Raw genomic sequence first — 27,626 nt, 5'->3', positions numbered from 1 at the left:
GTTTAGGGGCGATCAGGATGACGATCCATCAGAAAACCTGGGACGGTCATTGTTGGCTTTCTGCTGATCAGCTAAAGCTCTGCGCCACAGATGGAGAACAAGGGGTCGGCCGTGGCATGGAGAGGGGATTGGGGTTAAATAGGCTGTAAAAAAGGGGGGATGTATATGTCATCTGCTCACTGCTGTGATTTGTTTGTTCAGGAGAGGGAGGGCTACTGAGGGATTTGGGGGGAAGGTAGGAAACTAAAACACAGTTGGGTTTAATGATCAGCTAATCCCCCCTCCTTTGGTGGGAGGGCAGTATATAACACAGGACAGCCTGCTCTCACACCAGTTAAAGAGCAAGGTCAGTTTATAGCAGAGGACAGGCTACACCAAAGAGCCGTAAAGGATTCTGCTGTTTGGAACTGGATAGGAGAGCCAAGATGAAGCTGTTATACCTGCTGCTGCTTGCCAGTTGCACTGCTGCCACCCCTCTTGAATCCTCAAGTAGGGAAAAGTACACTACCCTGCCCTCCGATGTCTTCACCACTGCAACAATGCCACCCGAAGCCAAGTCTCGCTTTGCCCTGCTGGACGATGTCCGCCTACTGGCAAATGGCCTCCTTCAACTGGGGCAGAGCTTACGAGAGTTTGTGCACAAGACCAAAGGCCAGATCAACGACATCTTCCAGAAGCTGAACATTTTTGACCGCTCCTTCTACCAACTCTCAGTGGTCACATCGGAGATCAAGGAGGAAGAGGCGGAGCTGAAGAAGACTACCAATTACCTGAAAGCCAACAATGAAGAGATCAAAAATCTGTCGCTGGAAATCAACTCTAAGATCAACAGTATCCTGCAGGAGCGTGCACAGCTGCAGAGCAAGGTGGGCAACCTTGAGGAGAAGATGCAGGGACTGTCGCAGAGCATGGTTCCCCTCGACCACGTTAATGAGATCACAACACTCAAGGTAAGCTCTTAATGTCGCTTTTCTTTGAGTTCAGACTAGATTTGTACTATTTTATTTGATACTTTCAATATTTTTAACCAATTAAATGGGCTTTTTAGAACAGTTACAATGATAACATTTGTTCTTCTCAGGAAGTGATTGAAACTCAAGAAAAAACAATTGTCAACCTTCTGAACGCCGTGAGGGAGCAGCACGATCAGCTTAACAACCAGAAAATCAAGATTAAAAATCTTGAGGACAAGGTAGACGCCTGTTTGACAAAATGTCACAATAAGTTATAGTGTCTGTGGTTTCGGCATGTTCTGTTCAACAATATGAAATAATGAGGGGATTTTTTTGGACATAGTTTTAAAAGTAACTATACCCTCTTGCAGATAAGTTATGACAACTACCAAGATACAGTTGACAAGGCCAAATATCCAGACCCAGACATTTCTGATTTGTTTGAATATCTGGCAGGAAACTCCAGCCTGGACACAAACGGTGAGATTATTTCACGTCTGTTGTACCCCTTAATGCCTTCGCATTAAAGACAGCAAAGCTGTGGGCTAATTAGGTAATTCATTAATCATCACCGTCTTTCAGAGCTGGCGACAGACTGCAGCGAGCTGTTCGACAAAGGAGAGACAAACAGCGGAATCTACGTTATCAAGCCCAACCAATCTGAGCCGTTCTACGTTTACTGTGAAATGGGATCAGGTTGGTTGATTACTAAAGTTCCTGCTGTGAGAGCTGAATTAGACTCTGTGGCTCTGGGAGCCTTGGGTATGGGTCATTGGGCAAAGCAAGCAAACAAACGAGGCCTTTAAAAATAGATCCAAGAGGTTCTGCAAGCGTGTGGGGAATGTGTTGACTGGCTGAGTATGTCATTTAATCTGTGATAATAACATTCTCTAATCTTTGTTTGAACGTTTGTCTGCCCTGGAATATATTTCTAAATGCATTCTGTAGACGGAGGTTCAACTGTCGTCCAGCGCAGGGTCGATGGTTCAGTGGAATTTAACCAGTCGTGGAACAAGTATGAGCTCGGGTTCGGAGACTTGCAAAGTAAGTATTTTGTGATTTGAAATAAATGTCAGCTGCAGCAGAAAACAAACTATGTATCAAGAGGAAATTCATTTAACATCAAATTAATTTGGGGACCGTTTTATTGCAGACGACTTTTGGTTGGGCTTGGAGAAAATCTACAGCCTTACTCAGCAGGGGGATTACATCCTGCGTATTGATTTGGAGGACTGGAAGGAGGAGAGACACTGGGCTGAATACCAGTTCTCATTGGAGGGTCCTTCCAAAGACTACATCATTCAAGTCACTAACTTCTCTGGTGATCTGCCTGATGCCTTGGCCAACAGCACCGGCATGAGGTTCTCTACAAAGGACAGGAATACTGACGACAACCAAAACTCCAACTGCAACCGCAGTTACACAGGTAGACGCCCAGAGAACCCCAAAATGTCCAATGATCACATTGTTCCCGATAGTTTATGCTTTTTTACTTGATCCACTGACAGGTGGTTGGTGGGTCAATGCCTGTGGGGAAACCCATCTGAATGGAAGGTATCAGTGGCTGAGAGCAAAAGGAAGGGCACCCAGAAGGAGGGGCATTCACTGGAGGCCTGCTGCAGGCCCTTCCTTTTACCTGAAGATGACCAAGATGACATTACTGCCAGTCCAACACACTAACCAACACTGAGTCTCAAAATTTACACCTTTAAAGTGGGTACTGGAACCCCCCCCTCCACAAAATAAGTTTGAATGCTCAAGTGAGGTAACACAAGAACTATCCATACTGTTTAACAACTATCTGTTAAGATGGCATGTGCATGAACTAGTCCTGAGTCAACCACAGACTACACAGTCCTCATGTAAAGCTCAATCTGACACGTGCTACCTGAAGCACGATCACCCGTCAAGTCGAAGCCTTTGTAGTAGTTTCATTTCAAATACAAACTGGTAAACAAGTAATAGGATGCACATGAGGTGGGAAAACAACAAGTATGATCTCTGCAGATGCGCTGGCGGAATAACAAGGACGGGCTCTAGATGGGATGTGTAGATTAAGAAAAAGAAAGGATTATTAAAATTTAATGTTAACTTCAGAGCACGACGCAGAATCTGGGCTGCATTTCCGACTCAACGGAAATTAGATTAGATCTTTACCCGTCCTGTCGGTACGTGAAGAGATATAAATCATCAATGTATTCATGAATTTAAGTCCGTGCAAATGCACAAGTCTTTCTGTGAAAAGCCACATGTACTATTCCTGATATATTACCCCACTCAGTTGCATTATTCATCTTTGCATTACTAATCAGAGTGATTAATCAGACTCTTGAGTTTTAGGATCCAATATGTGCTCTCCACTCTTACGTATAGAGGACCTCTGACTCCCTGAATGCGACATAACCAAAAGCCAAAGTTCATAGTTTAAACAGGCCGATGCGATTTTCTGTTTTCTATTTTTAATATCTACTCACATTGTAATTAACAAGCCCTACTCAATAACATTAGTTGTAGCCTGATGGCCTCCTGACATGTCACGATGTTGTACTGACCAATAGATAACGGACTGCTGCATTTGGGTTGAAAAATGCTGACAGCTGCTATGAAGCAACAATGCCATGGAGGTCATTAACCTGTCCTTCAATTACTCAACCCCTACATTCACTTGCAAAATGGCCATATTGATTCACAATGGCAACTTGCATGCAAATTATTCTATAAATCGCAGTTAACAATGCATCTTTAACGTTATTGATGCCACGTCTTGTAATTGTTGTTTATGCTACTTTATCATTAATTGCATGGGGGAAAAAATAACTAAAGTACTAACAGTTGTCTGGTTGTAGTTGAAATCTTTTGGTTTCATGTGTGTTTTTTATTCTGATATTTAAACTATGTTAATATTCTTGCTTTGTGTGTTCTCATAATATTGGAAAAACATCATGTTTGCATATTTCCAGTTATTGAGTCATATTGACTCTTGTCCGTGATGCTATTTCAACATAAAAACTGTATAGTTAATGTGTCTCCGGCTAAATCAAAATGTCAATTAGGCCATTTGCTGTACCGCACAGGTATTTATAAAGATATTAAAATAAAGCTAATGGGAGCAAATAATATTGTGTTTTTGTATACATCTGATTTTTGACCATAATGGATAAATGAGGTGTGGAAGCATAAATGTAACAGGTGGTCTTAAGGACAGACCTCCAGGTGACCTTAAATAAAACAGAACTTCCTCACACAGAAGATCTATGGCCTTTACTGGGAGACATGGAGTGAACATTAACAAGCCAGTGTCGGGCTTTACCGCGCAACGCTTGAAAACGTGCACACACTTTACTACAGGCTAATCAAAAATAAATAAACTTAAATACTGTCTGCTTTAGAAGCATTTCAGTAAAAAGCCACACAAACTTGAGAAATAAATCTTCATTTACTGGATTAATGTTCACTCCACAACTAGCCAGAAAGGTAAGAAATAACAACTCAGCTGAAGGTTTGCTTCGGTACCTGTATGTGGTATTTGGCACATAGACATCTCTGGCGGGGAACTCCAAGATCTCCCGAGTGGGACGCACCCTGCTGTCTGGGTACGGCTTAACCTGGAGGAGGTCAGGGGTCAAGCAATAATGGGGGTTCTCTGGAGCTGGAGAAATGTCCAACTTCAACTGAGCTGTTATGAAACAGAAATAAGTCAGATTCATTACAAACACCATTACATTTTTTTCTGAAAACTTTCAATTAAATTCAAACTGTATACCTGTTATTGGTCTGAGTCTCCTCAGCACTGAGGAAGGCCTTCTCATATCAGCTAGGAATTTGTACAAGTCTTCATCACTCAATCTGTCTCCCTCCTAAAACACATTTGCAGGTTGCAACATAAATACATTTAAATAAAGAAAACTGAATGTATTTTTGTATGTCTATGAGACCTGTTTGAAGAAATTGGTAATGGTAAGTGTTGCAGGTCTAAAGCCCGTCAGACTGCAGGATTCATCTCCACTGGTGGTCCTCTCCAGAGAACGCCTTCCCATGATGCTTGAGTTCCTCCGCTCTGACCATGAGCCTTTTCTTTCTGCACACAGTAAAAGAAGAGGTCAGGATTAATATTTGTTTTCCATCCTGACAGGTTTATTTCTTAAACCTGCCTAGCAACAAAAAGGTAACCACCACGTTCAAAAATACACCATAGGGTCAAAGGTTAGGCAAAGACCAATGGTCAAACTCAAAAATAATACATGACATGACCCAGGCATGAGGGACACCCTCTCAGCCAAAGACTATCATGATAACTACATGCAGTAGTGTAGGTGGAAGAAGAATAAAAAGCACAAAACACAGTGTAATCCATCTCCATTTTAATGAAAGTGTAGTGAATTTCCAAAACCTGGGTTGGAATATTCAGCTATTTATGCACCATGTTTGCCACTGCAATCAAAGGGTTACTTTAAAAGGACAATTCTTACCCGACAGGCTCATCTCCAGCTCAGTATCTCTCTCCAGACTACCAGCACTGTTTACAATGTTCATCAAGTGGATGGCGGTCCAGGCAAATGGCATTCGGTACCGGCCGAGACGTTGGCAGAACTGCTCCGACTGGCTGCGAAGCTTCTCCAGCTTCTCTTTGTTCTGAAATTGGAGGAAAAAAAACAAACTTATCAGACTCGATTAGTGGACAGCATCAATAGGTTACAAGGATTGATTTTGCACTTGAAACTGGAATGTGCAAACTGAGCAAAACTCAAAAAACAAATTCATTTTTCCCCCCAGAAAATTGCAGTTGCCCTACCTTTGTAGCATCTGACTCTTTCATCACCATATAGGGCTCAGCACATTCTCCAATATCACCCTGCTGCAGTACTTTTTCCAACTAGGGACACAGCATAAACCTTCTATCATTACCACAGAAGCTAATACAAGTGTTTACAGTAGTGAGATATTATTAGCATTATATGAGGAAAAAAACAACCTACAGGAAAAAACAGACTGACCTTAATGACAAGGAAGACGTCCTGGGAGGGATAGGTGATGGAGAATATTGCAGACCGTGCCAGTGTGGAGATGGCTGCAGTCTGCACATGCGGTCGCAGCATCGCTTTCGTTTGCTCAGAGTTAAGGTCGAAGAAAAAGTTTTCTGAAATCTGAGAGAGAGACAGAAACCTATTTATAGCGCGACAGTGATGCGGTGTTAAAACAACCGGCGGGTACAGCACTGTCATATGCTACCTAGTGTTTGTCAATTAACCAGCATTAAAAATGACACGAGTGATGTTCAGATGTGTAAATGTAACACAGCTGAAGCATAAATCCCAAATTTGAAAGGTTTACAGCATCAAGACCCAACAAGTCAGAGAAGACCCATACTGAGAAAAGCCGAAAAGCTTACCTTCTTCTTTTCCTTTACGTCATATAAGGCCAAACTTGCAAATATGGGTTCAATTTCAATCTCAAACCTTCAGGAAGAGAACAAAAAAGTGTCAGCAGAAAATCAGCAAATGGAAAATAGGAGGTATGAAGTATTTAAGCCCTACTTCAAGGATAAGCACTTGACAAGTAGCCTCTGGCCAAAGTGTTCTTTAGGCACTTCAGGCACACAGTGGCGTTCAATGGGTTCCTCCTGTACACAAAAACAATGACCTTGGATGGATGAGACTACTTTACTGGGCCAGAGTAAATGTTTGTCATTTTTCAATCTTGTAATGGTTGTAATCAAAAGATACATCAAATTCAGTTCAGTTAAAGGCAAAACTCTGATGTAGTGTGTAAACTCCACCTCATCGAGGGCCGGGTACAAAGCGAAAAGTTCACGGTTGCGGTGGCACTTGCGCTGGTCCTCGTTGTGCCGGTCTATCTCCTCGTTTGGAGCGCGGTCAAGGAGGTGCGGGAGGAGCACGTCAGGGAGGGAATTCTTCAAGTCAAAGATGCTGCAGGCCCAGCTGCCACGAGGGGTGTCATCGATGGACATGGACCTCCGCTTTAGATCGTCCTACAACACAACCGCCACAATTAACCCCAGCAACTCACAAGCTGACGTGTGTGTGAATCTGCTACATGATTATCAAAGATTAGAAACCTGGTCATCCTGGTAGGTGCTAGTTTCTGGCATTTCATCAGCCTCAAACACTTGTTTAGGCAGACCTTTCTGACGCTCTTTCTGCTTGTCCAGGGTGTTGGGATTAAAGCCCGTACCCAGTTTGTGGTACCTGAGGGAGCATGCATTAAGTCAAAAGACATTAATACTAGTGACCTTCATTACTCACAGAAAAGAATCAATCAGAAACCAGAGGATTTAAAAAAGAGAATGAACTACTCTGGTGATTCTTACCTTCTGTTGACAAGAGCCCAGTCTTCTGTGTAGGACCGGACGCAGTCTCTGACATGAGCATCAGTATCTCTGAAAGAAGACAGAATAAAAGAAAATGGGAATTAGAGGGCACAAACTTTAATAAACCTTTAAATCTGTCCCTGACTGGACGTACACGACAACTATTGACAGTTTCAAGACCTTGAGAGCATCTTACCCTTCCTCTGGAACACCTTGTGCTACTGTGCGACACTCCCTGGGTGAGTAGATGACCTCAATATCATCTTGGGGAAATTCAATCAGATCTCTCAGGGGGCCTGATTCAACAATGGGTGGGTGAGTGATGAGATACTCTTCAAAATCCACTGGCTCAACTGATTCTGTTAGAGGAACCTTGATGGTAATGAGGAGGAAGGTTAAGAAAATGTCAGGAAAAACAAAGTTGGAAGTAGTCAGAATAGTTATTAGTATTTATTTCAAGATGTGTTTTTTCTGTCGTTTAATTCACACAACAAATAAAGATGCAAAATGCTATTTAGAGCACAACTTCCCCTGTTATTTTAGGATGAGCATACAGAATAAAAGAATTGATTTAGAAGTCAGCTTCGTCTTTGCTGAAGTGAAAGGATCTAACAGACGAGGAAAATCTTCCCAGATGGGTGTGTGTTTGTCTGTTTGTTTGTCCTACTTGCAGAACACAAACACTTTACCCAGTTAAAGCAAACTGTGAACTAATTAAAGCGAGGGAGACATGTGTGCCGGTATTGTGCCTCATCATGACAAGCCTCCAACATATTAAATAAGGCCACTTTTGGTCTCACAGACAGTGTTTAAAACTCTAAAGACACTAATGTTTTTATAGTTTCATCCGGGCCAAAGATGCAGATTAAAAGCAGAGTGATACACTATTATAGGAATGTTATTGAAACCTTGGGAAATAGACATTCAAATGTGTTTCTTATTCACATGCAGTTATTTCATGGAAAGAAATGTGTGGCTACATACAGAAAGTATGCAACTTCATGGGTACAGGAGGCATTTTTCTACCGACATGGCGATATTGAGAGTCTTCTAAAGTAGGAACAGTGACGCCTTGTGGCACACTGACATTAAAAACAGCCTGAGGCGGAGAGTTTGAAAGAGGAAGAATGTATCAACTGAAGCACGAAGTAGCGTGACTGGACAGCAATCAGAAGATCGCGCGAAGGTCGAGCGCCGATGCTGTTGGAGACGACTCACTGTATTGCTTGTTGCGGTCCCCACATTGAGGTTTTTGAAGAGTTGTGGTGAACCACCATATTGGCCAGCTATCTGCTTCCTAACCTCTGCTGCCACAGTCCTGTAAAAGAGAGAGTGAGACAGAAGGAAGAAGGCAGGTGAGTGTCATCATATTTCAGAGATCCTCCAGCTAAAGCGAGCATGATTAACCACAGCGAATCAAGATGGCCGACCGATTGATCCTCAAGCAGATTCGATTATGGTAAATAGACTTCTCTATAGGACTAGGTGTTAGAGTCCCGACCTAATCATGGCAAGTGAAAAAGACTTGGGTGGAGCAGGATTGGCACTCATGATTCTGATCACATATCATAACATGACACTGAAATCAACACCAAAAAGCTATGCTAGGAGAGATATTATACAATATTGGTCAAAACTGAAAGATTTCACCACAAAGGAAGCATTCAACTGCTACTATATTATATAAAAATTACATTTTAAATGATGAGCTATGTTTATGACAGGCTAAAAAAGGGATGCAATTTACTGGATTTACTGGAACCGGCCACCATGTCAATAGTATGAGCATTAATATTATATGTACAAATGGTTCTCGTGTTCTGGAGTCAACTTAATGTTATTTGTTTTAAATCTTGAAATCAGAATACAACATTCCACTCCCCTATGATTGTATAATTCTAGGAAATATATGGTTTTTATACAAACATTTGTGACTTACAGGCAGTCAGTAAAAATCCCATTAATTTGAGCATTTTGCAGCCAAAACCTGCATTTTTGAATAAAAACGCAGAGAATCAGCAGGGAACATTGAGTTCATCAGAAATTCTGTAGGTTCACCACCTTAGACTGCACCAAAAAGCCCAATTAATCCTGTAAGTGACAAATATCGGGGGTGTTAATAGTTCCAGAAGACATCATCTATACATCCATCTATCTGGGATGATCGTAATTGACAGCTAGCACAAAGCCCTTTGTTAAAGAGATTACTTTGATCTGTCTGAGAAGCGGATAAGGGATCATAATATCGCCATTGGTAGCCTCTGAGGAAGACTTTTGTCCTCGCTCTTAATGCCCTTAAACCACCAACATCTTCTGTCACTTCGTATAAATTCCAGCTACACCAAGTTGTCTCACATCCAGTTGCCTGTCGTTAGCAACCAGGCAGGATAGCTTGCTAACCAAAAAACAGGCTCAATTGACAGTAAACCGAAATATTTCAAAAAGCTGAATTCCCTTTTGCTACAACACGTCTTGAACAACGACTTCACCTCTATTCTTTGTTAGCGTTAAACAGACGGGACAGGGGGAAGCAGCGAGCTGCGTCTGCGGCTGTCTGGGTGGGTCTGAGCATCTTTGCTGATGCGGCTAACGAGCGGTTAGCTTGGAGCGGCCAGGCTTCCGTTGCCTGGGCCTCCTTCATTGGGGTCCCACAGTAATGGTATGACGGAGACTGACCACCGCGCAGGCAGACAAAAAGCTCACGCAGCCTCCCACAAAACTGCCGAGGGTTTCGAGGCCTTACCTGCTGATTTTCTGGGCGAAGGCGCGGCGTTCAGCCATGGCAGTGGCCGCTACTGTGCTTTAACGGGATTCCCAGGGAGGCAGGCAGGCAGGCTGCTGAGGAAGACGCCGTTGGTTTTTCCACTCACTACGACCACAGGGAAAACAGGAGAATGGAAGCATTACCGTCCCGACCGCAGTGCTGCGCAAGAGAACACACCCAGCAGAAAGCCGCTGCGCATTATTCAGCAAAAGTGTCGAATACAGCACAGATAAATAAGGAGCTTTTTATATATCGGCCACTCCGAGTCACTGCAAATGAGAATGAAAACACACATGAAATGACAGTGTCAATTTTTTTTTATTCTTTAGTTTTTTTCAAGTACAGTTTGGACACACTGGCCCATTTACAGAATAAGATTAATTCCTCCACAAGAGGTTACGTTAGTGCCTGATTGTTTTATGGACGTGCATATTTTTGGTTAGTTGTTGAGTCTCAGTTTAAGAAAAACAGATAGAGGTCATGAACAACGAGTCCTCCCTGCGCAGTACTGACAGTAATGTGAGACAATAAGTTAAACGGTGCCTGCGGCGCTTTATTTTGTCAGTGCGGCCATAAGAAATAAGTGGCGCTTATTTCAAAGCACGGCGCAACACAAACAAACGGGGCGCTCGTCGTCCGCAACGTAATTCAGGAGGGGGAGTTATTAAGCACCGCCCGCTCGTGCATGGCTGGTTAAAAACGAGCCTCCACAGTCCCGGGCTCGAGAAGTAATGGTCACCGGCGGAAACACGAGATCACGTGACCCGCGTTTTCCACTTCCTCCATCTAAACGTTGGATAAAGATTACGATGTTAATTTCTGGTTTTCGAAAGTGGGGACGTAACGACAGACCATGCAATTCATTTAAATGCACTTGAAGATATTTTTACGCTATAATTTCCAACGGTCTCGCCCTGTGACTGTGGATGTGAAACACGCACGTATGGAGGAAGTTCTAAGGTAACAGTTTGCTCTGCGTGCACCAGTACAAGCACAGCCGGTGAAACATTCTTGGTGGTTAACCGTTTTGTGGCACTTGTGGTTTTTGCTTTGTAAATTGACGCCGTTTTGAGTGTGTAACTGTTCGCTGGCAGAGTTTGAAAGCGCTGTGGGAATGGACCCCGTGCCCTTCTGGCTCAAATGGAAACGAAAGGAAAGACAAAGTTCTTGTCAGTGTGGCACAATGTCAAATACAGTAAGTGATCGGCTCGAGGCGGACACACACACACACACACACTTTGGTTTGCTTTCTTTTATAGATCGCACTTGTAATCTTTTAAAAGGACTTATTTTCTCAACTGGGTTGTAAATTGCATTGCAGTTTTAAGGTTGGAAAAGTGTTATGCCCTTTTTTTTCATAGAACATTGAACAAATCAAACATTTAAAGGAAACCAGGTTAGAATCTCTTAAAACAATTATTTGTTATTTGTTATGGTGTCAACTCCGATTTGCAAAGAAGTTTGTAGGTGCAAATATTACTGAGTTAGAGAACACTGAATGGTGTGTGTGTCTGTGTGTGTGTGTGTGTGTGTGTGTGTGTGTGTGTGTGTGTGTGTGTAGGTTGGGCTCTGAAACCAAAGACATCATTCAGCAGAAATTCCCCGGTCCTTCTTCTTGGAAAATGTTACCATTTTAAAGCCGAAGGTGCGTGTAAAAGATAAAGGAATACAGGCTCACAGAAATCTCCTCTAAAGCCTTCGTTTACCGCACACAAGCTCGTCCTGTTCGGCCATGTCAACCCTTTTTGATGCGCTCGTTTCAGAGGATGAAGGTCAGACAGAAGCCTGCCGAGAGGCCTCTGATGAGGAAGGTGTCATGGGTAATGTGGAGGATTTCCGCAGAGACTTTGGGTCCCGGATTTGGCTCACCTACAGAGAGGAGTTTCCCCCGTTGCCCGGCTCCTCTCTGACCTCGGACTGCGGCTGGGGCTGCATGCTGAGAGCCGGGCAGATGATGCTGGCTCAGGCCCTCCTTCTTCACTTTCTGGGCAGAGGTGAGCGGAGGAGCGATGGGGGAACCGCGGACAGTAATTTGGCGAACTGTAACGTCGCAATATATTTTTTAAATTCACAGCTAGCCACATTTAAGAGTTTCCGGATTTTTTACCCAAAAGTACACATTTAAATGAGTTGATGCGAGCCGTGTAACATAAATGAATCCCGCAAGTCTTTGCGAGACCTTTTGACTGTGAAGTGTCCCAGACTTAATGGGTCCATATAATGAGATGACTGCCAGCGTAATGTAGTCATTTAGAAAACAATATTTAAAACTTGTTCTTCTGTCAGACCTCAAATATGCCACGAATGAAATAGTTCTCTATAAAATGACTAACGGCCACTTAAACATATTTATTAATCAATTTCCCTCTAATTCACTTCTGGTTCAAGGTCATTTTGTTAATGCCTCGGACTTTAATCTGGCCTGTTTTACGAGCCGGGACACTCCTCTCGTTACTGCCTGCGGCTCTCATTTTTGTACGGTCCTGCTGGAGTGAGATACCGGGACACTTGTTTTTCAGAATGGGACAGTCATCTGTCTGTTCTTAGCTAAATTGCCCAACTTTTGAAGGATTGTCACTAAACATCTGGTCAAAAAGATTACTGTAATTGTCTTCCTCCTATAATTATCTGGAAAGGCCGTAGGCGGCTCCTGTCCTCCACCGCAAGGCCTTGGGTTTATGTTGGGAGCTGTGATTTCTGTTGCCAAGTATTTTACATGAAACCTCAGAGTAGTGTATCCTCCCCCCTAGACTGGACCTGGTCAGGGGCGATGTCACTGCAGCCTTTGGACACAGAGACGTGGACCACCTCTGCAGCGAAGCGCCTGGTGGCCTCTCTTGAGTCTTCTCTGCAAGCTTCTCCTGGACCCTCTGACCCCGTGGTGTCCCAAAGGCAGGTCGCAGGATCTGGTGAGGAAGCGGGCGTCCACACGGATGGGGGCTTCCACCGAACTCTGGTGTCCTGGTTCGGGGACAGCCCGTCGGCTCAGTTCGGCCTCCACAGCATGGTCCGCCTGGGCCTGGCGATGGGGAAACGGGCAGGGGAATGGTACGGGCCTGCTGTGGTGGCACACATTCTCAAGTAAGTCTGGCTAATTAGGAAGACGCCTGCAAAATGAGTGTTTATAAATCCTCCAGCTAGCATCTCCCTGCTTTACCTGATTCCTTCCTTTCTCCATCTCCTACCGCTCTAAGGAAAGCTGTTGAGGAAGCGAGGGACCCTTGTCTCGCAGGTATTTCCTCTTATGTCTCCCAGGACTGCACAGGTGAGAACGAGGAGCCTGGTCCCAGCCCGCAGCACTCACGCACTCACTCTTCTGTTCTCAAGTTCAAAACACGACCCTTATCCTCACTGCCTGGGTTATATCAGTATATAAGTATAATGTAGGCTAAAAGATTTAGCTCCGCACTCCCATATTCATCTGTTCAGCCCATCCCTCAGTTAATTATTTCTGAGCAACAACACAAACTTCTTGCAGCTTTTTAAAAATCTATATAGGTTCTGTTTTTATTGACTCCAACTTGGACAGCTCGGTTGTGCTTATTTGTTGCCTAAAAAGGACTCCTGCTGCATATTGTAATGGCAGAATAAGACAAAAAATTGCTGTTTATTAAGTATAAAAGCTTTTTTTTTAAAAAACCAATTAGGAAATTTTCAACCACAATAAATGACATTTCTGATAATGTACATCTCATGAAATGAGGACAAAAAGAATTGACAGAAGACCGCCGTCTATATTTCCAGTGTACAGCGCTGATGTCATCGACAGCCACAAAGCATCAGCAGCCGCTGAGAGGCCTGATGTGACTTCATCCTCTCACAACAGCCAGCCAGCTTCAGCCTCTCCAGACAGCCGGGCCGTCATCATCCTCGTCCCGGTGCGGCTGGGCGGCGAGAAGACGAATCCAGATTATTTTAACCTCGCAAAGGTGAGATATGCTTGAACAATGCAACATTTAAAAGAGCGACATGCCTGTGCTTTTATCAAAGGCAAATCCTCCCTGTCCCTTTCTCCATTTAGAGCTTTCTGAGTCTGGACTACTGCATAGGCATCATTGGGGGGAAGCCCAAACAGGCCTGCTACTTTGTGGGATTTCAAGGTTGGTATTGGCTCAGTGTAAAACAGAAAGACACAACGAGCCGTTGGGGTCTGAAAACGATTATTTTGCATAACCTCCTCTCATTATATGAAGAGACACGGTAAGTTAATGTATTCCTGTTTGCATGAGGGAAATGGAGAGAAGAGAAAATGGAGGCAAGTGAAGCGAAGCTCACTTTATTCTCTGTGACCTATCAAAGCCTCGCCATTTATCACAAGTAACCCTCCCAAGTTGTGAGCTGTAATTGATTTCCATAGGAGACGTGTATTAAATTCCCCCCAAGCCTTAAAGTGAGCCACTCTTCATCACCTTCAGGAGCTAGGAGGAACCTTCAGTTGTACATCTTGGCAGTCAATATTTACGCATTTACATTTTACCAATTTGAAATACAGTAGTGAAAGATGTCTAAATGACAAGCCATACGTTCCTCCTGCCAAGGCGGCGCTCAGGGCTGCATTTATCATATGCAAATGGCCGAATATAATTGCATGTTTGTAAAAGTAATTCCCCCGCACAAAAATTAAATGACAACCCCTCTTTGTGCGCGTAAAGAATGTGCTTGCACAAACGCATCTGATTATACGGAATTTAATCTGCACTGGTGGATATTAAAAAGCAACAACCTTCTGGGAGGCATATTTGATGCACACAAGTAGACGGGGCGAGTGACTTTGAGCTACTCTGCATAGAAATTGAAGAGAAGCCCGTTTTTTTTCTAAAATAATCTGATGTTTTTGAATAACTTGTCTTTTGTTTTGTCCTTGCAGATGACAGCTTGATTTACATGGACCCTCATTACTGTCAGTCTTTTGTGGATGTCAGCACCAGCGATTTCCCTCTCCAGGTAATGCGAAATTACACAGACGAAGTGACGGCGGCCCCTGTAATGTGAATTTAATAGTTTCTGTTAGTACTTAAGGGCATGAATCTTAAATCAGCCCTCAGACCAATTACAAAGTCTCTTTCTTCTGATTTATTTGCTGCTCAGCTGTGCGAAGCTGCCACTTAGGAGAAATATGGCAAACATCAGATCAGGTACAGAGAGCCTGAATATTTCAGGGCCCATACATAAAAATCAGCACAGCAACTTTGTTTTATGCTTTTGCATGCGGTGGTATACAACGTGACAACACATGAGCTGCAGATTTATGGACGGTGTGACAGCAGATAAATAGGATTTCATTCCCCAAATAATGTGGAATACATCTTGTTCGCTGCCACAGAGTGTGTGTGTATGTGTGTGTGCACCTTTGTTGTTGTACATTATCTGGCTCTTTCAACGTGCGGAGCATGTTCTAAAAGACGTGGGGTCTTTCTGTCCAGTCCTTTCATTGTCCCTCTCCAAAGAAGATGCCTTTCACCAAGATGGACCCGAGCTGCACCTTTGGTTTTTACTCTAGAAGTGCACAAGACTTTGAGAGAATCAAACATGAGCTGACTGAGGTAGAGTAAATTCATGCTCTTCACTAGTTTCCTTGTTTTAAAGGGAAGTTCTTCTCTCCGTCTTAATGTGGAATTGTTCTCATGCATGTCCACTAGGTGGCAGCATTTATCTATGAATTAGAGCGACTTATCTCTTTCACCTATAAAGTTGCACCATTCCTATTTGTGCTCTAAATATTCTGTTTCTGTTGAAATGACCTGGTATTAACGGGTTGGTGGCAAAGTAAGCACAAATATTGTCATGTCTTTTCTGTTCCAGCTGTTGCAGCCATCAGCTAAAGAGAAATACCCAGCGTTCATTTTCGTGCAAGGGCACGGTCGGGACTATGACCTGTCAGCCTCCCTGTCTCCAGAGAAGAGAGAATGGCCGTTCATCCGTGACCCACGGAGGTCCGGCAGCACCGTCGGGGACTTCGTGCTGCTTTGATAGCGCTCTTTAAAGACTACTGAAAAGGAACATTTTACTTTGCCTCGTACCCAAGCACATTTTGACAATGAAGGTTATAAAACTTCTTTTAAAATGCGTAGCAATAAGTTTAAACGTCAGATTTTTTTTACTTAATTTAATGACCTAATGTGTTTTTCTATCCTTCATTTTTTACATTAATCTGACTGTCTCATCAGTATTATTATCATTGAAGAAACATTAGAGGAATAATTAGATTAAATGGTTATTAGTTCAGTAAAAGTATTAAGCCCTTAAAGGGTATTTAAAAGTTGTTCTTGTGCCTTTAAAGTTGGCTTAACTGCAAGTTGATCAAACTAAGTTTTCAAGCTTTTAATTTGTATTTGATACATTTCATCAGTAGATGGGGATTAGACAAATATTCTGTTATTACCTGTCTCGTGTCTGTTCACAGGAGTTGAGCAGAAAAAACAGAAAATGTCCTCTTCATGATCTAAATGTAAGAAATAAATAACTTTTGACATAATTGTTGTACTGTTAAGTCCTTGCAAAAATGATACAAAGTCAGCTGAAACCATGAGAAACAGATCATATGATCTGCTTAAATGTATCAAACCAGGCCATAATAATGACAAATGCAGAGATTTACTATGTTAAACTTCCAAATCAGTCATAAATTCACAGATTCATTTATAATTTAGGGAACTTTTTAACGTTTCACGTCGTGTTTCCGATGATAGATTCTTTTTATCGAACTATTCAATTAGCTCCCTAATAAAGGCGGTGGTTCTGTGTACCTGAGGAGTTTCCAGTATTTGCAACTCCTGCACACTTGCATGAATTAAAAAGCAAACTAAAAATCTGTTTTGTCGCTCCATTTGGGTCCACTGAAAGAACTGTTGAGCCCCATGAATGTTTGCCTCATTTCCACCGCTAGATTCGAACCTCAGCGATGTGTTGAAATATATTCAATCTATTTTGCTCCCAGTCAAATGTTGTAGATTAAAACTAATCGTACGTGCTAACCATCTCTACAGCCCATTAACCAGGGACTGGAAAAAATGTGACCCGGTGACACTGGCGGCAATTGTGTTCCTCTGTAGAGGAAAAGAAAATATCCTTGTGTGCAGAGCTCTGTTTCCATGCAAGTCCAAGCTATTCTGGACTGTTTTCATCCACAATACAAATTCTTGCCTTATGATGGGCCTCCCTTATTAAAGGCAGGAAATTTCCCCTCTGTGATGGAGAAGGGGCAAGGGTGAGAATGCCCAGAAGAATCCCTCATCTGTTCCTCTCGCTACCATGGATAAAGCAGTGGCAAAACACATGAAAGCGTCGTTCCGGCGGGCTGTCTGATGATCCGTGTGTCCGTCCGCGTCTCTTTCCTTCATGGCGAGCGTCGGCCAGCTGTGTGGACGCGGCAGGAACATCAAGTATGCAGCTGCATTCCCCAACTTTGGAAGATGTGAGGGAAGAGGAAGGCTTGATTTGGCCAGGGTGGGGGGGGGGGGAATGGGACATTTGGGGATTTTTGTCAGAGACATGAAAGAGCACTTGTGCTGGGGGGCACGCAGCGCTCTGAGGATTGTCTGTGCTGGCCCTGTATTTAAGGGGAATGTATGAATATTTGATTAATAAGTCACAGGCTCAGGGGAGATACAGGGAGGGCGCGGCGGCTTCACAAAACCCGAGCTGAGCACATCCACAGGCGTACAATATGCCTTCCTGTTAAACGCAGGCTGAAAATGTCATTGACACTGCAGATTCCTGAAAATCTCATCTGCAGCCGCGCAGATTCCCCACAAAGAGGGCGTCTGTGATGGTGATTCTGCTGTTCCACAGATGGATGGATGGTCAGAGACGGGTGTCGGGGGGCATTCATGTAAAGGCTCTGCAAAGACCAATAAAGATTTTATTTTGGCGTCATCCTGTGGAGGAAATTGCTTGTGGCACGAGGCCCTCAGATAGCAACAGTGTGGCTCCGAATGTTTTAAGATCCCACCTGTGTTTGGGGTGAAGACTTGATAACATCGTTCATGGGACAAGGGGACCTTCTGGATTTACTGCCCTGATGTGATCTGAGATGAATTTCAATGTTCTCAGACTATAACAGAATATAGAGGAGGGATTCTTTCTTTTTTTTTGGGGGGGGGGGGGGGGGGGGGGGTAGTTCCACTGCAGAGTATAATGGGTTATTATTTTTATGAAAAATCAAGAACAAAGTAGATCCATGAATACAAGCGTCCCTGATTATTAATTCTGCAGTGGAATTGATGAGTGAGGCCATATATAATGCAAGAAGGTCCTGGACAATCTGTCATCTCCATTCCTGGTTTAGAAAAGTCTCCGTGGGTCCATAAACACACAGATAAATTCAGATTTCTCTGCCGTTGCTCAAATCTGCTCCCTTCATGCCAAAGATGCACAAGAGAATCTGTCATTTTCCTGCAACCCTATAGATTCAAGAAGCTCCTCAAGCCAGCACCAGGACTGTGATGGATGGCACCAAGAACACCCAAGAGAATTATATTAACAAAAAGGAAAAGAAGTTGAGTGTCCGAGCTTTTCCATTCATCAAGGGTGTGTAAATTTATAAGGGCGAGTGTGTAGTTTACACATGTGTGTCTTGTGTGTGAGTCGCTCTAAATCTTAGGTGTCACACCCCCCCTACGTCTTCACACCAGGTGCAGGGGGTGCTAGATTTATACCATGTATCCCTAGCCCACCCTTGTGGAATGCTATGCATCTTCAAACAGGTACTTCACTTTGAAATCTCATCTCGCTGTGATATCTCTAGGCGCTAAATATATCCGGCACCCAGATCCCGCCGCCGTCGGAGCGTAAATACCGCCGGCACTGCACCAGAGTGCATTCAGTCCCAGGTCTGTCCACACAACCGTCCGCTTGTCTCCAGCTGTCTGCCTCCGCCGGCTCACCTCCTCCCCATCTCGCTGCTGGAAAAGTGCTGAGGCATCGCATGTCTCACGCGTCTTCTGCGTGAAACCAGATGTGATGTTCCGTAGCATCGGTGCCAGAGCTTTACAAGGGCTGTGCATGAGGATGCCATCTACCCGTGTTAGTCCAAAGGTCCACTCCAATGAAAATGATGTTTTTGACCTTGTTGGAAGGTTGATTTTTTTTTAAAATGGCCATCAAGACTCAGAGAAGCCGAATCTCCTCTCTGTTCCATCAGCCTTAGAGTGATGGTTGGGATTATTGTTGCCGTCAAAACTTAAATTAGATCGTTCTTTTTCTGCTTGTTGACCACTTTTTGCACACCAAAACTTCTGATGAGACCTGGATTGTTGGACTCTATGAAAGTGAAGCTGTGACATCATTTAGTCAGGTTTAACATGAGCTAAGATGAGAGTTCTCCTCTCTTCCTGAGGAGGTGCGCCACGGAAGAGGCCCCAAACCAAGCAAGAAGGGCACTGGAGTAAACCTGGGGGTGACAGACGAGTCCCCTTTTTGATTCCTGACAGGGAAACAGAACAAACCTCGGGTTCCCGTGTGTGTGAGCGGTTTGGTCGGACCGGCGCCATCTCAGGATGCAAAGGAAAGCCTCATTCTGCTGAGTTCTGAGGCGCAGCCAGCCCTCTGTCAGCTTTTACTAACCAAATGCATCCGAAACGTGCGGCGTGGCTGAAGGCAGGGGATATTGCCTGCTGCGTAGCTGTCGACTTGTTTCTTATTGCATGCCTGCGCTGCTCAGGGTGGCAAGTGTGCTGCGCGTATGTGCGAAGGAGGGTGGGGGTTAGCAGGGTGTCAGGCTGTCGCTGCGTGTAAATATGTGTGGCAGGACATGCTATGAATTTAGGAATGCGTTTCCTTCACTGCACACACACACACACGCACACACACTCCATCAGTCGTACATGTTTTGGGTTGGAACCTACACCTGTCTCTGCAGTGCTCAGTTAGTATTCCTGCTTCATAACACCAAGTGTGTGTGTGTGTGTGTCTGTGTGTGTCTGTGTGTGTGTGTGTGTGTTATAGTTCCATCCTTTAGGCTTCTGTCTGCATGTGATACTTTGCCATCTCCATTTCCATCTAAAACTTCCTGTAGGCTCTCTGCACCATTATCACACAGTGGCAATAAAAGCCACAGTAATTAAAGGGGATCTTGCTCTAATTGCCTCAGTGAATCAACTTAATCAGCACCTGTGCTCACAGTCAATGTAATGGCGCAATCTAACCTTTTTATGCCTCGGAAATTAGAATTGTAAAAAAATTATACACCTGATGACCATTTTGTGTTCTGAAACTCTTGAGTGGACAATGAGTCGCCCATTGTCCAGTGAAAATATGGAACTCTCTCTCTCTCTCTCTCTCTCTCTCTCTCTCTCTCTCTCTCTCTCCTCTCTCTCTCTCTCTCTCTCTCTCTCTCTCTCTCTCTCTCAAATTGGGTCTCACCATCTTTGTTGGAGTCCTTGAAGGTTATTTTTTAAGGAAAAGTCATGTTATGTCTAAGGATCAGGTAGTCAAAGCTTTCTCTAAAGATCTTGGCATACAGCCCTTAAAGGGATGATTGTGGCAAATTGTACCCACATCTTACCTTAAAGGGTCATCATAGGTATCGCAAAATGCCCAGGAAACAATCACCAAAGGCACATAAATTGTCTGATTCTTATTTGAACTCTAGGGTACCTTAGACTCCAGTAACGAATGCAGTCTTCAGCGAACATTAACTAGCCTAGAAAACAATACATTAGCAGGCTTAAGTGAAAACACAGATAAGAACACGGCTAAAATCATGAATAAATTAGCACCTCCATTATTCTTGCACGGCTGGGCCCAAGGCCTCATTGAAATATAGGTCTTCTCAACACATATACCTAATATACTAAAAAAGAACATTTAAAATGATTCAGTAGCTTGTGTGAACACATTAATTTTCAGTACTAAAAATATATTTTTAAGCAGGTCCTGGGCTCTACTTCTTTTCTTGTGTGCAAAGCATAATGGATTCATCTGCAATCCATTACGCCTGCAGAGAGATAAAGAATCCTCAGCAGAAGCCACCTGGGGTTGTTCTTCTTTAAATGAAGTTTTAATAAAAGAATGACGGCGAAGCTCTGCAAGGTCAATTACCGCGCGTTGGCCGTCCTATGACGCTGGAGCTTGGTTCTCATCTCAGCCCCTGTCAGTCACAGCCGGCTGATCTACACGTCACAACATCAGGCGCCAAGACGAAGGCTGAATCTATCCAACACCTCTGTTGGGGTACGCTCGCTGTCGACTATTTTTCGTCCTGACTGGCACGTAAGGTCGCCGTTGTCGCAGGCAGATCGGATCGAGGGGCTCGACTGGGGTTAACGCTCATTTGTCAGCGCCCTCTTTGAGGAGGATGTCTCTTTATGCATCAGGAATATGTTAAGAATCATTTGTGGGGGAGGTGGAGGTATTAATTTCATCTGTCTGGCTGCCTGCTCAGTGTTTAAAGCTGACCCCCCCCCCCCCCCCCCCCCCCCCCCCAACCCAGCCCAGCCCAGCCCAGCTCAAAGACTGAAGTGGATTTAATGTACGGGGTGCTTATGAATACACTTATGTATTCATTTGAGCAATAAATGCCGGGCTGTGTCCCGCGGAAAAACAAACTGCCTTGCTTCCGGCAGCCATTTTAATTAAATGCCATGGATTGTCAAATTTATCGATCCCTCCTCCCCCGCCATAAGCCTGAAGGATGTCCTGCGCCATTTCCATATCTTTAGTTTCTGCTGTTAATGTGAAGTGAGGGATGGAAGGAGACAGAGGTCTGCTTGGCTAAATTGGGCTTGGCTCTCATAGTCAAGAGCCGAGGGAGGCGATCGGGGGTGTAAATGGATGCAGATTGGCTGATTGTGTGTGTGTGTGTGTGTGTGTGTGTGTGTGTGTATCCTGAAGCGATTTAGCCTTGATGTTGCTGTGAGGCCTCTCTCTTGCTCTCCATCTCTCAGAGCAGATCTGTGTACAGATGGGGGGTCTGACAGGCCTACAGCTGTTCTCCTAATTGTTCATTAAGTGTTCTATTGATTTCCTTATTTCAAGTACATGTGTCTTTCAGCCACAGCTCTCCACATGAAGTGGTGGACACACGTGCACCCACTCACGCTCACACACATTCACACCCACGCGCACATCCAGGCCGCCCCCGGGATGACGTGCTGGAAATGCAAGCTGCCACTTCTAATTGAGGGCCTCTCCTGGTGCGGGGCGTGAGAGATCCTGGAAAGCCGTCGACACGCTAGACCTTTATTTTCCAAACTTTTAGCATCAATCAATTAAAGTGCTGGCAGCAGCATGGAAAAATGTTTAATTCCTTGTTAAGCGGCCCCAGCCTCAGATTGCACCTGGCTGATAAGGGAGCTTGTGTGAGTCTATTAGCTCCAGATACTCCGGCCTGATTACTTTGTGGGAGCGTGGGTTTTATTTAGGCAGAAAATGATTGAGGAAGATAGTCGGTGGGAGGTGAAAGAAGATGAGCTGTGGAAAGGATTCGGGATTCCACAGACGCCACCCCGGAGCAGTTTTTCATCGGCTGCGATCATCTATGATTGTGCCTTATGGTATTCAGTGGGAGCAGCTCTCACTTTGATCCACATCTAATCAGCGGGAGCAGAGAAAGCCAGATTCTGACATTCAAAATAGACTGAAAAGTGATTTAAATGACCATAAAGACCAAGTTTTATTCTCTTTAGCCTTTGACAAAGTCACAGAGGCAGAGTTCCGTGCCAGGCTGGGACGCAGAGCACATACAAAAAGAGGTGATTTGTTTCAGTACTTTTAGGAAATTTATGAAAAAAATGCAGTAAACAGAAAGGTAGTATATAATGGACCGGTCAGCGCTAAAAGGAGAAAAATCACCACACAAACTGGAACCATTTCTCTCTTTTCCTCTGTGTTCTAAGCCTCACAATTTGGCTTTCAAATTGGACTTAGCGCTTCACTGAGTCAAGTCATATACTCCCAGCCAGGGTGGCCGTCTCCATTTCTTGGCCGAGGAAATTCTGTCAGCCCTCCTGCGTTGAGCGGAGTGATAATGTTCTCGGTAAAACACAATCAGTCACCTCGCCGCTCGCCTTTGTATAAGCCTGGAGGACCCCCCAATCAATAGCGGCTGGCTGGGCGACTTATCACTGAGGGCTGACCGCGGCGCTGAGGCGAGCGGGCAGCAGACATCGGGCTGAATCCTGATGCAGACGTGAGGGAAGGCCCGCCAGGCACTGGCCCATTTATTCTGAGTACACATAGGGAAAAATCCCCGTGAGAGGGCACGGTGTTACAACCTTTAGGCCAGAATGTAAGGAAATGTGTAAATGCAGTCAAAGTAGTCGTATTTATGAATGTGTAAAAGTGATTTTTTTTTTCTGTGTCAAGAAGCCAAAGGTTATGTTTCATTTGCTCAATTAAAAAAAATTAAAGAAATGGGGTGCTGAAGCCGCTTTCCGTGCAATTTTCTGGACCAAAACGAGCCAAATCCTGAGCGATCTGTTGATATCTGGAGGGTTTTTCATTAGCAGGATAACTGCTCTCGAAGGCCGCCTCAGATGATGTGTGGTCCTGAACAGTTAACTCTTGGCCTTGCTGGCCTCTGCAGTTTGGTAAAAATACTTTCAAGGACTTTGGTTACCACTGGCACTGCTGTCCTTTCGTTTTTATATGATGGTCTGGCGCTACACGCTCAATCTAGAGAAGTCAGAAGCACACGGCTCAACTGAGTGTGGATTCTTGTGTAGCCAGATCATTTGGCGCAGCACTTAGATCATTTCACGACAGATTTTTATAGCTAACGCGACATTCTGGTGTTCATCTCAGAACTGTGTTCATCCTTATTTGTTAGAATGAGCAACATTCCCAGCTGTTTGAACGCTCTTTGCAGTTGCCTTTATCAGCTAACCAGTTAATTGAAAAGAAAGTTAATAGGCCAGGTCTAAATATGCATGTGAATACATTAGATCGCGTTCAGCATGCTAAGCACATGCTGGAGGCAGCGACCTGAAAATGCCTGCCTTCCTCTTTGACTTTGCATCGTCAATATATATATTTTCTTTTTCATAACAGGGCTGTGTCACCGAGCCACAAGCACATTTTACAGCCTTCCACCAAATCATTAAGCCAACGTGCCTTATGTTGAGATACGTCTGTCTGCAGTGCTAATACCGCTCGGCATTTGTCAGTAGTTGGCCTACTCACATTTCAGTTTCTATGGAAACGAGAGGGAAATACAAGGTTGCAAGGAACGCTGTTTGAAATCGCCTTTAGCTTTGTTGACATCGTTGACGTGGGCCCGTTAATGGTCTCTAATTGTGTTAGTGAAGACAACACGTTGACATTTGCTGTGTGTTCACAGTCCAGCGCCTCGCTTTAGCCATTATGCTAATTCAACCATTATATATCTGGGAGTATTAATGGGACTGACACAAGTGATGTTACAGGTAAAGGGCTGTGAAATGGTCTGTAAACAAAGGGAATCGATTCCGAGGCTGAGCCGATTGTCACCACCGAACAGTTACCTTCCTCTGCCTTCTCCTCCCCTTCTCCCCCTTCTTTCCCCCTCAGCCGGCCTGTCAAATAGTCTCCGACAGCACTCAGAGGGGGCTGTCAGAGGCCATCAAAAAGGTACCCAAACACAGAAGGAAATGCCATTGGCTCGCAAACACGAGGCGGATCAGGATCAATACGGGAGACCTCAGCATCGGCTAAAGGCCTGATTCCTGAGCGGTTCGTGCCTTCATATCTCACTGGGACATGAATAAAACAGAGTCCTGCACGACTTGAAATTGAAATGGCATCTTTGATCAAATTGAACTATTTTTTCAATGCCTCATAAATAGTCCCGGGGATCCAGTTCCAGGTTCGATCCAGTTCCAGGTTCAGTACCGCAGCAGCCTAACAGCTATCTTGTAACAACAGGGTGAGATGACCATTGGCCATCATGTCCATTTAACTGTGAATGTGTTCACAGAGCAGAGAGCAGGCCATAAAACCGGGTCTGCACTGCCACACAGTAATTGAATTACTCCTCCATTCAGCCTTGCATTCATTTACTGTTCAGAATTCTTCCAGTAACAGTAAAATTGGATGCGTTTGATTACATCCTTCCAGCGAGCTCCCGAAAAAGAGCCTTACAGCACATCTCTTTTAAAATAATGATTTGCGTGGCTGCGTGGTCCTAGCTGAGCTAAGGTGGCCATCGAAAAGCTGCTGGGTGACCCCATCTGTCAGAAGCACGGAGCAGCATTGCGTAATGGAACCGCTGTATTCTTCCTGGAAAAAAAATCAGCTTTTCGCTTTTATTTCCTGATCAGGTTCGAGTATGACGTCCAGGCTAATAACAGATTGGCCTGTCATAATGAATCAAGTGGGCCAGTGTCAGGCAGGTAGTGTGAGTCTATCCTCACATATCCATCTGTGAAATAAGCCCCAGTGTGTCTATAGAGCTAAAGAAGAAAGAGCAGACCAGGCCTATTTGGCTCTCTCTGCTGAAATTAACTTTAGGCCCAGGAGAGAAAAAGAGACAGTGTTTGGAGCAGCATGGCTTCATTTTCTCCCAGCGAGCAGCCGGGCCCCAGAGGGACACCAAGACAGATTTGCATGCCATCCGCTATTCTCTGTTCCCCGCTGCAAATTTATTATTGCGGCAAGTCAGCTTCCCCAACAGCAACTTGGAGGACTTTTCAAACCTAAATGGTGTCTGCAGGCGCTCAGCAGACACATAGAAATCACACATACACACACACGCGCGCGCGCGCACGCACACACACGCGTAGAAGGGGAAAAGCCAAAGGTGCATCAGATTGTAATCATGGAGATCAGAGTAGAGCTGTCAGTGGTGCCAAACAAAAGTGATGCTTTTGATAAAGTGTTGGGCTGTTTCAGAAACAAGGGGACTCTCTCTCTCTCTCTCACACACACACACACACACACACAAGCGAATGGTCGTCACTGTGGCTTAGCAGAAAAGATGTGTTATCATGTTCTATATCAACATTAATGCATGTACTCACTCTCTCATTGTGCTTTAGGTCATGGTACTGCTGCATATGAGCTATTTTAATATATAGAAGATTGTTTTCACATCATTAATATTAAGAGTAAAATGCTGAATTATATGCTGAGGATTAGTTTTCCTCATTGTTGTCAGTACTGTTCCAATAAAGTCAAATAGGATTGATATGCTTTTATATTTTGTGGGGGAAATGAGCAGTAATGAAACAAAAGATGCTCTGACAAAGAATGAAACCTTTTCAAAATAAGGCAGGGCTATTTTTAAACTGGCCCTGTATCGGAGCAATAAAATCTGATATGTGACTGTCAAGAATTTGATACTGGCACCAATACACGTGACCAAGGTCAGGCCTGTGTTTGAAGGTCACGGAGGGCCGCTACAGTGGCGCCCGTCACCTTTCCTTTGTCCCCCGCAAATGAATATCGTGCACCTGATCATCTATTATCATGTTATTGGACGTAAATTTAACAAGCTGTTGAGAGCTGTGGAAAATCAATACCTTTTAAATGCTGTTTATATGTGATTAACGGTTAATATCCTTACAAATTATTTAATATAATAAGGTCATTTGTCTTTCACATGAGCCCAGTACCCTGCAAAGAATAATAGAATAATAAATGAGGACACTAGTGAAGAGGAGATTTCTGATGCTTTCCCCAGCTCTGTTTTATTACCCATATCCTCTTTACAGCTACAAAGCTGCACTATGGTTATTTTATGCAAGTCATAAAATTAGGCTGAGATGGAATTAGCAGACTCGGGGCTCTTTATAGGTCAAGCCGGTAGTTTATGAGCCCACGACTCCCTGGCACTATTGTCAGGAGGCTAGTTAGAGGGGTCTTTAAGCATGATTTAATATGTCCATGCCTTGGAAAATAGTTAAATAGCTAATTAAATGGAGGAGTTAATTTACATATTAATTGACCTTCCAGTAATATTTATATTGATACCTACATGAGGAGCCCTTGTCTTCATTGCCTTTCATCATAGTTAGTCTGAGCAAATATGGTGTAACTTTTTTTGTTTAAACTCAAGTTTCTTTTTATTGTCGCTGGAGAGGGGCCACGTGTTCCCCGGCGCGTCAGGCCCACAGCTGGCTGGAGGTTAGTGCGCCGACGACTCCTTTTGTTGTCAGATAATGGAGGAAGCACCATAAACAACACTGAGAAGTAGCCTGGGGGGGCTTTACAGGTTGGGTGGCTGGGCCAATCACCTGTGTGTGTGTGTGTGTGTGTGTGTGTGGGGGGGGGGGGGTGTGGGTGACAAAGGCACTTGAGGAGGTGGAGGACAGTGATGGTGTCAAAGCTGCTCTTAATTATGTCTCTAATCACCAATCAGCTTGCCAACAGTCCAGGACCTGGGGGCTTGACATTAGCCCAACCTGTGCAGAATTAGTACAACATTTCATCAGCAAAGCTTTGCAACTGACACACTGATGCCCCCCCCCCCCCCCTCCACACACACACACACACACACACTGTGCCTGGCCAACATGACCCCCTCGGAGACATAAATCTGTTTGTTTATTACTTTCCACACTAGCTATAATGGTCCGTAAGAGATTTGCGCTACGATGTCTATGATGATAATCTATGGTACTGATGTGCCCCCCCCCACCGCATGTTGCATTGTCATGCTGATGTC

General features: G+C 44.2%; 3 protein-coding genes across 26 annotated transcripts in view; 2 read left to right on the top strand and 1 right to left on the bottom strand.

Annotated features, from left to right (window-relative positions):
- The window catches only part of dock7 (dedicator of cytokinesis 7), a 28,690-nt gene extending 18,465 nt beyond the window's left edge, over positions 1-10,225 (bottom strand). For 9 of the 22 annotated variants that reach the window (XM_057037330.1, XM_057037332.1, XM_057037336.1 and 6 more), the window contains exons 1-14: positions 10,025-10,223; positions 8,500-8,599; positions 7,478-7,653; positions 7,282-7,350; positions 7,030-7,159; positions 6,730-6,942; positions 6,488-6,573; positions 6,343-6,409; positions 5,948-6,097; positions 5,746-5,826; positions 5,423-5,585; positions 4,889-5,031; positions 4,717-4,810; positions 4,467-4,629 (exon numbers count right to left, since the gene is read on the bottom strand). In XM_057037330.1, coding sequence (XP_056893310.1) covers positions 4,467-4,629; positions 4,717-4,810; positions 4,889-5,031; positions 5,423-5,585; positions 5,746-5,826; positions 5,948-6,097; positions 6,343-6,409; positions 6,488-6,573; positions 6,730-6,942; positions 7,030-7,159; positions 7,282-7,350; positions 7,478-7,653; positions 8,500-8,599; positions 10,025-10,062 — 1,673 coding nt within the window. In that variant the 5' untranslated portion in view covers positions 10,063-10,223. Of the gene's footprint in view, positions 1-4,466; positions 4,630-4,716; positions 4,811-4,888; positions 5,032-5,422; positions 5,586-5,745; positions 5,827-5,947; positions 6,098-6,342; positions 6,410-6,487; positions 6,574-6,729; positions 6,943-7,029; positions 7,160-7,281; positions 7,351-7,477; positions 7,654-8,499; positions 8,600-10,024 lie in introns of all 22 variants that reach the window. The other 13 variants (XM_057037327.1, XM_057037328.1, XM_057037333.1 and 10 more) reach the window with 3 other exon arrangements.
- Positions 309-4,070, top strand: angptl3 (angiopoietin-like 3). Its single transcript, XM_057037352.1, has 7 exons — positions 309-950; positions 1,082-1,192; positions 1,325-1,433; positions 1,536-1,649; positions 1,902-1,997; positions 2,107-2,379; positions 2,462-4,070. The coding sequence occupies exons 1-7, from the start codon at positions 426-428 to the stop codon at positions 2,641-2,643; spliced, it is 1,410 nt and encodes a 469-aa protein (XP_056893332.1). The 5' UTR covers positions 309-425; the 3' UTR covers positions 2,644-4,070.
- atg4c (autophagy related 4C, cysteine peptidase) lies at positions 8,490-16,520 on the top strand. Of its 3 annotated transcripts, none has more exons than XM_057037355.1 (11): positions 10,638-11,005; positions 11,140-11,240; positions 11,607-11,690; positions 11,809-12,039; positions 12,796-13,126; positions 13,240-13,310; positions 13,790-13,974; positions 14,067-14,145; positions 14,913-14,989; positions 15,134-15,180; positions 15,469-15,588. In XM_057037355.1, exons 2-10 carry the CDS (start codon positions 11,186-11,188, stop codon positions 15,152-15,154), a joined length of 1,134 nt encoding a protein of 377 aa, XP_056893335.1. In that variant the 5' UTR covers positions 10,638-11,005; positions 11,140-11,185; the 3' UTR covers positions 15,155-15,180; positions 15,469-15,588. The 3 variants fall into 3 exon arrangements, with proteins under 3 accessions (XP_056893334.1, XP_056893335.1, XP_056893333.1); XM_057037353.1 differs by lacking the exon at positions 15,134-15,180 and adding an exon at positions 15,848-16,520 and having other exon boundaries at positions 10,677-11,005; XM_057037354.1 differs by lacking the exons at positions 10,638-11,005; positions 11,140-11,240; positions 15,134-15,180 and adding exons at positions 8,490-8,636; positions 15,848-16,520.
- Positions 16,521-27,626: the final 11,106 nt, after the last annotated feature.

This window comes from Takifugu flavidus, chromosome 7, assembly GCF_003711565.1.
Source record: "Takifugu flavidus isolate HTHZ2018 chromosome 7, ASM371156v2, whole genome shotgun sequence".
Taxonomy (NCBI): Eukaryota; Metazoa; Chordata; class Actinopteri; order Tetraodontiformes; family Tetraodontidae; genus Takifugu; species Takifugu flavidus.
The sequence above is the reverse complement of the archived record's forward strand: the minus strand, read 5'-3'. Positions and strand labels throughout refer to the sequence as shown.

Coding starts and splice junctions, on each gene's coding strand:
- angptl3 (XM_057037352.1), top strand. CDS start 426: ATGAAGCTGTTATACCTGCTGCTGCTTGCCAGTTGCACTGCTGCCACC. Junction 1,193..1,324: donor TTAAAAATCTTGAGGACAAG/GTAGACGCCTGT, acceptor ACCCTCTTGCAG/ATAAGTTATGACAACTACCA. Junction 1,434..1,535: donor CTCCAGCCTGGACACAAACG/GTGAGATTATTT, acceptor ACCGTCTTTCAG/AGCTGGCGACAGACTGCAGC.
- atg4c (XM_057037353.1), top strand. CDS start 11,186: ATGGAAACGAAAGGAAAGACAAAGTTCTTGTCAGTGTGGCACAATGTC. Junction 13,975..14,066: donor ATTATTTTAACCTCGCAAAG/GTGAGATATGCT, acceptor TTCTCCATTTAG/AGCTTTCTGAGTCTGGACTA. Junction 14,990..15,468: donor CCAGCGATTTCCCTCTCCAG/GTAATGCGAAAT, acceptor CTTTCTGTCCAG/TCCTTTCATTGTCCCTCTCC.